The sequence below is a fragment of the Balaenoptera ricei genome, chromosome 15, assembly GCF_028023285.1.
Source record: "Balaenoptera ricei isolate mBalRic1 chromosome 15, mBalRic1.hap2, whole genome shotgun sequence".
NCBI classification, from domain to species: Eukaryota; Metazoa; Chordata; class Mammalia; order Artiodactyla; family Balaenopteridae; genus Balaenoptera; species Balaenoptera ricei.
In genome coordinates this window covers 85,311,318-85,326,069 of record NC_082653.1, presented here as the reverse complement: position 1 = coordinate 85,326,069, position 14,752 = coordinate 85,311,318, and the positions used below count along the sequence as shown (strand labels likewise).

At 39.9% G+C, this 14,752-nt stretch overlaps 1 protein-coding gene across 5 annotated transcripts in view; it reads right to left on the bottom strand.

The window, feature by feature from the left end:
- RNF216 (ring finger protein 216) overlaps positions 1-14,752 on the bottom strand; it is a 194,877-nt gene that overhangs the window by 163,347 nt on the left and 16,778 nt on the right. For all 5 annotated transcript variants that reach the window (XR_009497600.1, XR_009497599.1, XM_059897049.1 and 2 more), the window contains exon 2: positions 10,605-10,740. Coding sequence is in view for 3 of the 5 variants with exons in the window: in XM_059897049.1 (XP_059753032.1) it covers positions 10,605-10,671 (67 nt within the window). In the remaining 2 variants the exon portion in view is untranslated. The remainder of the gene's footprint in view (positions 1-10,604; positions 10,741-14,752) is intronic.

The window sequence follows — 14,752 nt, the reverse complement described above, 5'->3', positions numbered from 1 at the left end:
AAGAGTGGATAAGGCTCAAACCCACAGCCTGCAGCAGGGGCGGCCAATCAGAGGTGGCATAATTCATGTTGCAGAATCGTAGATTTCCCTGAATAACTGTTCTCAATTACTGTATGCCTTTGGTCATTTCCAGTCTTTAAATGGTTATTTTAGACAATTCTGTCTAATTTTACCATTGATTTTGGGGAGAAGATTTGCCAAGCTTCTCACTCAGCCATTCCAGAAGACCCACACTGTGGAGGTCCATTCTGAAGAGCCACTGAGGCAGAGAGTCACTAGACACCAGGCCAAGAGAGGAAAGGGGTGTCACTGGAACAGCCATAATGAGTAAGACCCTGGCTGCCTTCTGCCGCTTGGCTCCCTGAATGCTGGCAAACAGTCTTAGATTCCACATTCAAGACACTGTAGATTCCTCTCTGGAAGAACTGGCCCAAGAAAAAGACACAGACAACAACCGTGGGGCACCCAGCGAAAAAGCTGGTTTTAAACCTTTCACCTTACAGTGAAGCCCAACGGTTGACAAGATACTCCCCAATATACCACAAATAAACACATTAGCTTTTAAAAATATACTTTAAAATTTTAAAGTATAACAGAGCAAAGGCTATGAATTAACACAAAAGGCCCATACCCGTATGACCATCACAAAGGTTCGTAAATACATTTCTTGCACGTTAGTAGCCTAAACTACTCACATTAGTTCCTGAAAATACATTCTTTCGATTCTGGCTTCCTTGCAAATAACATGTCTGAGATATATCCGTGTTGTTGCATGTTACAGTATGTAGTTTTCTTTGCTGTATGTAATTTACTATATGAATATATCATAAGTTACTTATTCTTCTGTTGACAGACATTTGGGTTGGTTCCAGTCTTGCCTGTTTTCGATAATGCTGTTATGAATGTTCTTGTATATGTATCTTGATAGACTCATTTCAGTTGGGTACATTCTAAGAGAAGTGCTGAGCCACAGGGAAAACGTATGTTCAATTTTAGTGGACAATGCCAACTAACTTTCCAAATTGTCTGTGCCGATTTACACTCCCACCAGCAGTGCAGGAACTTGAAACTTGTTTTGTGGCTCAAAATGTCAATTTTGGTAAACACATTGGGTGCAACATTCAATATATGCTTGTTTGCTTATTTATTTATTTAAAACATCTTTATTGGAGTATAATTGCTTTACAATGGTGTGTTAGTTTCTGCCCTATAACAAAGTGAATCAGCTATACATATACATATATCCCCATCTCTCCTCCCTCCCACCCTCCCCATCCCACCCTTCTAGGTGGTCACAAAGCACCAAGCTGATCTCCCTGTGCTATGCAGCTGCTTCCCACTAGCTATCTATTTTACATTTGGTAGTATATATTAGTCCATGCCACTCTCTCACTTCGTCCCAGCTTACCCTTCCCCCTCCCCATGTCCTCACGTCCATTCTCTACATCTGCATCTTTATTCCTGTCCTGCCCCTAGGTTCTTCATAACCATTTTTTTTTTTAGATTGCATATATACGTGTTAGCATACAGTATTTGTTTTTCTCTTTCTGACTTACTTCACTCTGTATGACAGACTCTAGGTCCATCCACCTCACTACAAATAACTCAATTTCATTTCTTTTTATGGCTGAGTAATATTACATTGTATATATTTGCCACATCTTTATCCATTCATCTGTCAATGGACACTTAAGTTGCTTCCATGTCCTGGCTATTGTAAATAGAGCTGCAATGAATATTGTGGTACATGACTCTTTTTGAATTATGGTTTTCTCAGGGTATATGCCCAGTAGTGGGATTGCTGGGTCGTATGGTAGCTCTCTTTTTAGTTTTTTAAGGAACCTCCATACTGTTCTCCATAGTGGCTGTATCATTTTACATTCCCACCAACAGTGCAAGAGGGTTCCCTCTTCTCCACACCCTCTCCAGCATTTATTGTTCGTGGATTTTTTGAGGATGGCCATTCTGACTGGTGTGAAGTGACACCTCATTGTAGTTTTGATTTGCATTTCTCTGATGATTAGTGATGTTGAGCATTCTCTCATGTGTTTGTTGGCTATCTGTATATCTTCTTTGGAGAAATGTCTATTTAGGTCTTCTGCCTATTTTTGGATTGGGTTGTTTGTTTTTTTGATATTGAGCTGCGTGAGCCGCTTGTAAATTTTGGAGATTAATCCTTTGTTAGTTGCTTCATTTGCAAATATTTTCTCCCATTCTGAGGGTTGTCTTTTCGTCTTGTTTATGGTTTCCTTTGCTGTGCAAAAGCTTTTAAGTTTCATTAGGTCCCATTTGTTTATTTGTGTTTTTATTTCCATTTCTCTAAGAGGTGGGTCAAAAAGGATCTTGCTGTGATTTATGTCATAGAGTGTTCTGCCTATGTTTTCCTCTAAGAGCTTTATAGTGTCTGGCCTTACATTTAAGTCTTTAATCCATTTTGAGTTTATTTTTGTGCATGGTGTTAGGGAGTGTTCTAATTTCATTCTTTTACATGTAGCTGTCCAGTTTTCCCAGCACCACTTATTGAAGAGGCTGTCTTTGTTCCACTGTATATTCTTGCCTCCTTTATCAAAAATAAGGTGACCATATGTGTGTGGGTTTATCTATGGGCTTTCTATCCTGTTCCATTGATCTGTATTTCTGTTTTTGTGCCAGTACCATACTGTCTTGATTACTGCAGCTTTGTAGTATAGTCTGAAGTCAGGGAGCCTGATACCTCCAGCTCTGTTTTTCTTTCTCAAGATTGCTTTGGCTATTTGGGGTCTTTTGTGTTTCTATACAAATTTTAAGATTTTTTGTTCTAGTTCTGTGAAAAATGCCACTGGTAGTTTGATAGAGATTGCATTGAATCTGTATATTGCTTTGGGTAGTATAGTCATTTTCACAATGTTGTTTCTTCCAATCCAAGAACATGGTATATCTCTCCATGTGTTTGTAGCATCTTTAATTTCTTTCATCAGTGTCTTATAGTTTTCTGCATACAGGTCTTTTGTCTCCTTAGGTAGGTTTATTCCTAGGTATTTTATTCTTTTGGTTGCAATGGTAAATGGGAGTGTTTCCTTAATTTCTCTTTCAGATTTTTCATCATTAGTGTATAGGAATGCAAGAAATTTCTGTGCATTAATTTTGTATCCTGCTACTTTACCAAATTCATTGATTAGCTCTAGTAGTTTTCTGGTAGCATCTTTAGGATTCTCTATGTATAGTATCATGTCATCTGCAAACAGTGACAGCTTTACTTCTTCTTTTCCGATTTGGATTCCTTTTATTTCTTTTTCTTCTTTGATTGCTGTGGCTAAAACTTCCAAAACTATGTTGAATAACAGTGGTGAGAGTGGGTAACCTTGTTTTGTTCCTGATATTAGTGGAAATGGTTTCAGTTTTTCACCACTGAGAACAAGGTTGGCTGTGGGACTGTCACATATGGCCTTTATTATGTTGAGGTAAGTTCCCTCTATGCTTACTTTCTGGAGGGTTTTTATCATAAATGGGTGTTGAATTTTGTTGAAAGCTTTTTCTGCATCTATTGAGATGATCGTATGGTTTTTATCCTTCAATTTGTTAACATGGTGTATCACATTGATTGATTTGCATATATTGAACAATCCTTGCATTCCTGGGATAAACCCCACTTGACCATGGTGTATGATCCTTTTAATGTGTTGTTGGATTGTTTGCTAGTATTTTGTTGAGGATTTTTGCATCTATGTTCATCAGTGATATTGGCCTGTAGTTTTCTTTCTTTGTGACACCTTTGTCTGGTTTTGGTATCAGGGTGATGGTGGCCTCTTAGAATGAGTTTGGGAGTGTTCCTCCCTCTGCTATATTTTGGAAGAGTTTGAGAAGGATAGGTGTTAGCTCTTCTCTAAATGTTTGATAGAATTCGCCTGTGAAGCCATCTGGTCCTGGGCTTTTGTTTTTTGGAAGATTTTTAATCACAGTCTCAATTTCAGTGATTGTGATTAGTCTGTTTATATTTTCTATCTCTTCCTGGTTCAGTCTCAGAAGGTTGTGCTCTTCTAAGAATTTGTCCAGTTCTTCCAGTTTGTCCATTTTATTGGCATATAGCTGCTTGTAGTAATCTCTCATGATCCTTTGTATTTCTGCAGTGTCAGTTGTTACTTCTCCTTTTTCATTTCTAACGCTATTGATTTTGAGTCTTCTCCCTTTTTTGCTTGATGAGTCTGGCTAATGGTTTATCAATTTTGTTTATCTTCTCAAAGAACCAGATTTTAGTTTTATTGATCTTTGCTATCGTTTCCTTCATTTCTTTTTCATTTATTTCTGATCTGATCTTTATGATTTCTTTCCTTCTGCTAACTTTGGGGTTTTTTTCTTCTTCTTTCTCTAATTGCTTTAGGTGTAAGGTTAGGTTGTTTATTTGAGATGTTTCTTGTTTCTTGAGGTAGGACTGTATTGCTATAAGCTTCCCTCTTAGAACTGCTTTTGCTGCATCCCATAGGTTTTGGGTCATCGTGTTCTCATTGCCATTTCTTTCTAGGTATTTTCTGATTTCTTCTTTGATTTCTTCAGTGATCTCTTGGTTATTAAGTAGTGTACTGTTTAGCCTCCATGTATTTGTATTTTTTGCAGATTTTTTCCTGTAATTGATATCTAGTCTCATAGCATTGTGATCGGAAAAGATACTTGATATGAAATCAATTTTCTTAAATTTACCAAGGCTTGATTTGTGACCCAAGATATGATCTATCCTGGAGAATGTTCCATAAACACTTGAGAAGAAAGTGTATTCTGTTGTTTTTGGATGGAATGTCCTATTAATATCAATTAAGTCCATCTTGTTTAATGTGTCATTTAAAGCTTGTTCCTTATTTATTTTCATTTTGGATGATCTGTCCATTAGTGAAAGTGGGGTGTTAAAGTCCCCTACTATGATTGTGTTACTGTCGATTTCCCCTTTTATGGCTGTTAGCATCTGCCTTATGTATTGAGGTGCTCCTATGTTGGGTGCATAGATATCTACAATTGTTATATCTTCCTTCTTGGTTTGATCCCTTGATCATTATGTAGTGTCCTTCTCTGTCTCTTGTAATAGTCTTTAAAGTCTATTTTGTCTGATATGAGAACTGCTACTCCAGCTTTCTTTTGATTTCCATTTGCATGGAATATCTTTTTCCATCCCCTCACTTTCAGTCTGTATGTGTCCCTAGGTCTGAAGTGGGTCTCTTGTAGACAGCATATATACGGGTCTTGTTTTTGTATCCATTCAGCCAGTCTATGTCTTTTGGTTGGAGCATTTAATCCATTTACATTTAAGGTAATTATCGATATCTATGTTCTTATTACCATTTCCTTGATTGTTCTGGGTTTGTTATTGTAGGTCTTTTCCTTCTCTTGTGTTTCCTGCCTAGAGAAGTTCCTTTAACATTTATTGTACAGCTGGTTTGGTGGTGCTGAATTCTCTTAGCTTTTGCTTGTCCGTAAAGGTTTTAATTTCTCCATCGAATCTGAATGAGATCCTTGCTGGGTAATCTTGGTTGTAGGTTTTTCCCTTTCATCACTTTAAATATGTCCTGCCACTCCCTTCTGGCTTGCAGAGTTTCTGCTGAAAGATCAGCTGTTAACCTGACAAGGGGATCAGCTGTTAACATACAAGGGATTCCCTTGTATATTATTTGTTGTTTTTCCGTTGCTGCTTTTAATACTTTTTCTTTGTATTTAATTTTTTATAGTTTGATTAATATGTGTCTTGGAGTGTTTCTCCTTGGATTTATCTTGTATGGGACTCTCTGCACTTCCTGAATGTGATTAACTCTTTCCTTTCCCATATTAGGGAAGTTTTCAACTATTATCTCTACAAATATTTTCTCAGTCCCTTTCTTTTTCTCTTTTCTGGGACCCCTATAATTCAAATGCTGGTGTGTTTAATGTTGTCCCAGAGGTCTCTGAGACTGTCCTCAGTTCTTTTCATTCTTTTTTCTTTATTCTGCTCTGCAGTAGTTATTTCCACTATTTTATCTTCCAGGTCACTTATTCGTTCTTCTGCCTCAGTTATTTTGCTACTGACTCCTTCTAGAGAATTTTTAATTTCATTTATTGTGTTGTTCATCATTGTTTGTTTGCTCTTTAGTTCTTCTAGGTCCTTGTTAAATGTTTCTTGTATTTTCTCCATTCTATTTCCAAGATTTTGGATCATCTTCACTCTCATTATTCTGAATTCTTTTTCAGGTAGACTGCCTATTTCCTCTTCATTTGTTTGGTCTGGTGGGTTTTTACCTTGCTCTTTCATCTGCTGTGTGTTTCTCTCTCTTCTCATTTTGCTTAACTTACTGTGTTTGGGGTCTCCTTTTCGCAGGCTGCAGGTTTGTAGTTCTCGCTGTTTTTGGTGTCTGCTCCCAGTGGCTAAGGTTGGTTCGGTGGGTTGTGTACGCTTCCTGGTGGAGGGGACTGGTGCCTGTGTTCTGGAGAAAGAGGCTAGATCTTGTCTTTCTGGTGGGCAGGACCGCATCCGATGGTGTGTTTTGGGGTGTCTGTGACCTTATTATGATTTTAGGCAGCCTCTCTGTTAATGGGTGGGGTTGTGTTCCTGTCTTGCTAGTTGTTTGGCATAGGGCGTCCAGCACTGTAGCTTGCTGGTCGTTGAGTGGAGCTGGGTCTTGGCATTGAGATGGAGATTTCTGGGAGAGCTTTTGCTGTTTAGTATTACATGGAGCCAGGAGGTCTCTGGTGGACCAACGTCCTGAACTTGGCTCTCCCACCTCAGAGACACAGGCCTGACACCCAGCCAGAGCACCAAGACCCTGTGAGCCACATGGCTCAGAAGAAAAGGGAGAAAAAAAGAAAGAAAGAAAAAATAAATAAAATAAAATAATTATTAAAATAAAAAATAAATAATTATTAAAAATAAAAAAATTAAAAGTTAAAAAAAAAAAAAACAGACAGAACCCTAAGACAGTTGGTAAAAGCAAAGCTATACAGACAAAATCACACAAAGAAGCATACACATACAAACTTACAAAAAGAGAAAAAGGAGTAAAATATATGTATTGTTGCTCCCAAAGTCCACCGCCTCAATTTTGGGATAAGGGTGTCTATTCAGGCATTCCACAGATGCAGGGTACATCAAGTTGAGTGTGGCAATATAATCCGCTGCTCCTGAGGCTGCTGGGAGAGATTTCCCTTTCTTTTCTTTGTTCGCACAGCTCCTGGGGTTCAGCTTTGGATTTGGGCCTGCCTCTGCGTGTAGGTCACCTGAGGGTGTCTGTTCTTCGCTCAGACGGGACAGGGTTAAAGTAGCAGCTGCTTCGGGGGCTCTGGCTCACTCAGGCCGGGGGGAGGGAGGGGTACAGAATGTGGGGTGAGCCTGCGGTGGCAGAGGCTGGTGTGACGTTTCAACAGTCTGAGGTGTGCCGTGTGTTCTCCCGGGCAAGTTGTCCCTGGATCACGGGACCCTGGTAGTGGCGGGCTGCACAGTCTCCCGGGAGGGGAGGTGTGGACAGTGACCTGTGCTTGTACACAGGCTTCTTGGTGTCTGTAACAGCAGCCTTAGCGTCTCATGCCCGTCTCTGGGGTCTGCGCTGATAGCCACAGCTCGCGCCTGTCTCTGGAGCTCGTTTAGGTGGTGATCTGAATCCCCTCTCCTTGCGCACCCCGAAACAATGGTCTCTCGCCTCTTAGGCAGGTCCAGACTTTTTCCCGGACTCCCTCCCAGCTAGCTGTGGCACACTAGCCCCCTTCAGGCTGTGTTCATGCAGTTGACCCCAGTCCTCTCCCTGGGATCTGACGTCCGGAGCCTGAGCCTCAGCTCCCAGCCCCCGCCCACCCCAGCGGGTGTGCAGACAAGCCTCTCAGGCTGGTGAGTGCTGGTCGGCACCCATCCTCTGTGCGGAATCTCTCCACTTTGCCCTCTGCACCCCTGTTGCTGTGCTCTCCTCTGTGGCTCTGAAGCTTCCACCCCCCCCCCCACAACGCCCCGTCTCCACCAGTGAAGGGGCTTCCTAGTGTGAGAAAACTTTTCCTCCTTCACAGCTCCCTCCCAGTGGTGCAGGTCCCGTCCCTATTCTTTTGTCTGTTTTTCCTTTTTTCTTTTGTCCTACCCAGGTACGTGGGGAGTTTCTTGCCTCTTGGGAAGTCTGAGGTGTTCTGCCAGCGTTCAGTAGGTGTTCTGTAGAAGTTGTTGCACATGTAGATGTAGTTTTGATGTATTTGTGGGGAGGAAGACGATCTCCACGTCTCACTCCTCTGCCATCTTGAAGGTCTCTCTGTACTCACACTCTGGGTGTATGACTGTTGTCTCCTTTTCTTCACATCCCAGGGCTCTTTGCTCAAAAAAGGGGACCAGATTCAGCTTAGAGACAGCAACACCTGGTGTGCGGCCTGGAGGGCAGACAGGGTTTCAGCCGCCGGGATCTGTCCCGAGTACAGTGGCAATCCCATCATATATGTTTATTATGTCAAGTTTGTTGATCGTGTTCTTCCAGTGTTCCATATTCATACAAATGTTTCTGTGTGCTTGGTCTCTCTCAGTTATAGAAAGAAACATGTTAAAATCTCCCATTTTGATTGTAGATTTGTCCAACTCCCCTTTTAGTTCTGTCAATTTTTTCTTTGTATATTTTGATACCATATTACTACTCTATAGAGATTAGAATTGTTCGATCTTCCCAGACTCTATCTTTCCCAGAATTCTTTATCTTTATTAACACTTCTGGCTGGATTGTCTACTTTATCTGATAATATACAGACTTAACAGCTCTGTTTTGAGGACTACTACTTGTATAATGTATCCTTTTTTTATTGTTGCACTTTTAATCTTTTTTAATTTTACCTTTACTTATTTACTTTTATAATTTTATTTATTTATTTATTTATTTATTTATGGCTGTGTTGGGTCTTCGTTTCTGTGCAAGGGCTTTCTCTAGTTGCGGCAAGTGGGGGCCACTCTTCATCGTGGTGCGGAGGCCTCTCACTATCGCGGTCTCTCTTGTTGTGGAGCACAGGCTCCAGATGCACAGGCTCAGCAATTGTGGCTCACGGGCCTAGTCGCTCCGCGGCATGTGGGATCTTCCCAGACCAGGGCTCGAACCCGTGTCCCCTGCATTGGCAGGCAGATTCTCAACCACTGCGCCACCAGGGAAGCCCTATTTTACCTTTATTTTTAAGGCTATCTTCACTGGGTATAGAATTCTAGGTGAATACTATTCAGTAATTAAAAGGGATTGAATTACTGATACATGCAACAACATGGATGAATCAAAAAAATTATGCTGTGCAGAAAAATTCAGGACAAACAGTAAATACTGTATGATTCCATTTATATGAAACTGTATAGTGACAAAAAGCAAATCAGTGGTTTCCTTAGTTCAGGAGTGGGGTGAGGACTACCTGCAAAGGGGCATATAGGAATCTTTCTGGATATGTTCTACATCATGATTGAGGTGGTGGTTATATGGGTATATTCATTTTTCAAAACTCACTTAACTATACACTTAAAATGTGTATAGTTCCTCACACATTCCTCACGACAAAATTCCTCACGATGGGTGCAAAATACACAAAACGTGTCCAACAGAAAAATATACCTCTAAAGCCGATGATTTCCCAGAAGAAATTAGTTGCTCTTAAAGAAACTTTGTTGAAGTATATTTAAGACCCAGTTAAAAAAACAATCACAATATTAATTTGATATACATGTTCAGAAAATTTGGAAATGATCATACGTACAAATTACAGGTAGGATTTAAAGCTTCCTAAATCACAATAAATTATGGCTACAGTCACTACCAAGTTAGAATACACATTAATAAAATCCTAAAAAATTCAGTATTTCTTTTGTTTTCATAATTTGCATAGCTTAAACAAATTTGTTTTTCTCAATTTATTTCCTTAATAAAATTTGCTCAATTTTAAATGATCTGAAAGCCATATATATATAATTTACCTTCTGCTGGAAAAAAAAAAAAAACTTCTTCATAAGCACAAAATATTATCAACGGGAAAACACACAAGAAATGGTATAACTTTTTCCATGGAATTTATACTTATGATCTTTTCCTACTCATCAGCATAACGTTTTTCCTTTTAGTCTAGATGTAACTGTGAATTACGATCTGATAAGAAATTTCATGTGCATTTAAGAATCTTAGAGAAATGTAGGCTCCCTTCCCTTTATGAATCAATGAATTTCCCCCAATTTTAAACTGTAAAGTCAAAGAATACACGTCCTAAAATTCCTTGTAAGGCTAAACCAGAATCTTCTGGCAAAAATGAAATTAAGTATTGTATGAGGGACCAGAAGTGCTTAGCAGCAGATTCAGTACTTTCAGAATGTATAGGTCTGGAGGAGCACTCCTCTGCAGTCACCATTCCTTCAAAAACTGAGGAACTACCACAGTTCCCATACTCCTACCCCTTAAGATCTAATCTACTTGTGATAGAAGATTCTTAAACTTCATTCATGCCAGCAGGAATCACCATTTGACACAAAATTCTAGTCTGACGAGTCCGTTTAAACCTGATGTCCTGAGATCTAAAAACGAAACGTCTCTGGGTTTTACATGGTGCAGAACAGATTCATTTCAAAGACAATATAACTGTAACACTAAGGGAAAAAGCAATGATGAAAGAGAGAAAGTGAGAACACTTACCTCGTCCCCGGTGGCAGTGGAAGTTGTTCAAGTGAATTACCTCTTCATTGTTGTTTCCCTCTGCCATTTTCCAATGCAGACATACACCTATGTGCTTGCTAATATCTAAACATGGTGACTACCTGTTCCAAAGAGTCTGAAAAAGAAAAAAAAAGAAAATTAAGAATAAGGGAATATCAAAACTCTTCCCACATACCTGGTCAAGGTAGCATTCTAAGCTTATCGTGAAAACACCACTAAAAAGAAAAATAGGGGCTTCCCTGGTGGCACAGTGGTTAAGAATCTGCCTGCCAATGCAGGGGACGTGGCTTCAAGTCCTGGTCTGGGAAGATCTCACATGCTGTGGAGCAACTAAGCCCGTGTGCCACAACAACTGAGCCTGTGCTCTAGGGCCCGCGTGCCACAATTACTGAAGCCTGCGTGCCTAGAGACCACGCTCCACAACAAGAGAAGCTCCCCGCTTGCCACAACTAGAGAAAACCCGTGCGCAGCAATGAAGACCCAATGAGCCAAAAAATAAATAAATAAAATAAATTAAAAAGGAAGAAAAAGAAAAATAAGGGGACTTCCCCGGTGGCACACTGGTTAAGACTCCGCACTCCCAATGCAGGGGGCCCAGGTTCGATCCCTGGCCAGGGAACTAGATCCCACATGCATGCGGCGACTAAGAGTTTGTGTGCCACAACTAAGGAGCTCGTGTGCCGCAACTAAAGAGCAGGCAAGCGGCAACTAAGGAGCCGGCGAGCTGCAACTAAGGAGCCCACCTGCTGCAACCAAGACCCAGCACAACAACAACAAAATAATAAAAAATAAATAAATAAAAAGAAAAAAGAATAACTAAAAAGCTAACAGGATGGGACTTCCCTGGTGGCACAGTGGTTATTAAGAATCTGCCTGCCAATGCAGGGGAGCATTGGTTCGAGCCCTGGTCTGGGAAGATCCCACATGCCATGGAGCAACTAAGCCTGTGCACCACAACTACTGAGCCTGTGCTCTAGAGCCCGCGAGCCACAGCTATTGAGGCTGCGTGCTGCAACCACTGAAGCCCACGCACCTAGAGCCTGTGCTTCGCAACAAGAGAAGCCACCACAATGAGAAGCACGCGCACTGCAACGAAGAGTAGTCCCTGCTTGCCACAACTAGAGAAAGCCCACACACAACAATGAAGACCTCGTGCAGTCAAAAAAATAAAGTAAAATAAAGACGTGTATCTATAGCAGCTTATATAAAATAAATAAACAAATAAATAAAAACCTAACAGAAGAGAAAAAATGGAAATAAAAAAAACTATTACTGCAAAAGAACATACAAAACATCAGCAAAGGATCAAAGAACAGATGGGACGTATATTTTAAAAAAGTAAAATTAAACCGGAAAAATTAAACAAAATAAGGAACTAAAAAACATTTTTCAAGAAGTAAAATCAGGGCTTCCCTGGTGGCGCAGTGGTTAAGAACCTGCCTGCCAATGCAGGGGACTCAGGTTCGAGCCCTGGTCCGGGAACATCCCACATGCCGGGCAGCAACTAAGCCCACGTGCGCAACTACTGAAGACCGTGTGCCTATAGCCTGTGCTCCACAACGAGAGAGGCCACCGCAGCGAGAGGCCTGTGCACTGCAATGAAGAGTAGCCCCACTCACCACACCTAGAGAAAGCCCTCATACAGCAATGAAGACCCAAAGCAGCCATAAATAAATAAATAAATTTATATATATATAAAAAAAAGGAAAATTAAAAACTCAATTACAGCAACCTATGGAATAGGTGAAAATATCTGCAAATCATAACCCCTAATACGGTGCTAAAACCCAGAATATATAAAGAACTCACAGAGATCAATGGCAAAAAAACCAAATAATCCAATTTTAAAAAATGGGCAAAGGACCTAAATAGACATTTTCCCAAATAAGATATTCAAATGGCCAACAGGTATATTAAAAGGTGCTTAACAGCACTAAACATGGGGGAAATGCAAATCAAAATCACCTCTGCCTGTCAGAATGGCTATCATTCATTCAAAAATTCATTGTTATGAGCGATAACAATGCTAGCAGGATGTGGAAAAAGGGAACCTTTGTACACTGTTGGTGGGATTATAAGTTGGAACAGCCACTAAGGAAAACAATATGGAGGTGCCTCAAAAATTTTAAAATAGAACTACGACATGATCCAGCAATTCCACTTCTGGGTATATATCTGAAGGAAACGAAATATCTCGATACTTTGAAGATATCTGCACTGCCATGTTCACTGCATCACTATTTATAATAGCCAAAACATGAAAGCAACCTAAGTGTCCACTGACAGATGAATGGGTAAAGAAAATGGAATACTATTCAACTACAAAAAAGAAGGAAATCCTGACATCTGAGACAACATGGATTGACCCTGAGAGCATCATACTAGGTGAAATAAGTCTGATAGAGAAAGACAAATTCTGTATGATCTCACTTACATGTGGAATCTAAAAACAAACAAAAAACCCAAAACTATTAAAAAAAAACTCAGAAAAAGAGATCAGATTTGTGTTTACAAGAGGTGGGGGAATTGGATGAAGGTGGTCAAAAGGTAAAACTTCCAGGTATAAGATAAACAAGTACTGGGGATGTAATGTACAGCATGGGAACTAAGGCTAACACTGCTGTCTGGTACATTTGAAAGTTGCTAAAAAGGTAAACCCTAAAAGTTCTCATCATAGGAAGAAAAAATTTTTTTCTTTTTTCTTTTGGTATCTATATGGATGGATATTAACTAAACTTATTGCGGTAATCATTTCACAGTGTATGTCAGTCAAGTCTTTATGCTGTACAACTTTAAATAATTCAACTGTATCAGAAATTATATTACATAAACAGACTACTGCAATTAAAAGGCAAAGATTATCAGAATGGATAAATAAAACCCAACTAAGAGTGTTTTACAAGATAAACACTGTAAGTACAAGAAAACTGAAATATTTAAAGTAAAAGAATAGAAAGCAAACATCAAACATAAACAACTCATCTAATAAGTTCTTAATTTCAGACACTGTAGTTTTTAGTTATAAAATGTCCATCTGAGGAAATGCAGATGGCCAACAAGCACATGAAAAGATGTTCAACATCGCTAATCATCAGGGAAATACAAATCAAAACCACAAAGAGATATCAACTCACATCTGTCAGAATGGCCATCATTAAAAAGAACACAAATAACAAATGTTGGAGAGGATGGGGAGAAAAGGGAACCCTTGTACACTGTTGGTGGGAATATAAACTGGAGCAGCCACTATGGAAAACAGCATGGAGGTTTCTCAAAAAACTAAAAATAGAACTACCATATGACCTAGCAATTCCACTCTTGGGTATTTATCTGAAAAAAACAAAAACACTGATTCGAAAAGATACATGCACCCCAATGTTCATCGCAGCATTATTTACAATTGCCAAAATATTGAAGCAACTTAAGTGTCCATCAAAAGATGAATGGATAAAGAAGATGTGGTATATTTATACAGTGAAATACTACTCAGCCATAAAAAAAAAAAGAACACAGGGCTTCCCTGGTGGCGCAGTGGTTGAGAATCGGCCTGCTAATGCAGGGGACACGGGTTCGAGCCCTGGTCTGGGAGGATCCCACATGCCGTGGAGCAACTAGGCCCTTGAGCCACAACTGCTGAGCCTGCACGTCTGGAGCCTGTGCTCCGCAACAAGAGAGGCCACGATAGTGAGAGGCCCGCGCACCGCGATGAAGAGTGGCCCCCGCTTGCCGCAGCTAGAGAAAGCCCTCGCACAGAAACGAAGACCCAACACAGCCAAATAAATAAATAAATAAATAAATAATAATTAAAAAAAAAAAAAAAAGAACACAGTTTTGCCATTTGCAGCAACACGAATGGACTTGGAAGACATTATGCTAAGTGAAATAAGACAGAGAAAAACAAATACTGTAAAGTATTACTTGTATGTGGAATCTAAAAAATACATCAAGCTATTGAATGTAACAAAAAAGTAGGAGTCTCACACATATAGAGAACAAAGCAGTGTAACAGGAAAGGGGGGAGGGGCAATAATATAGGGGTAGGGAGAAATAAAGGTACAAAATATTAGGTATAAAATAAGCTACAGGGCTTCCCTGGTGGCGCAGTGATTGAGAATCTGCCTGCCAAT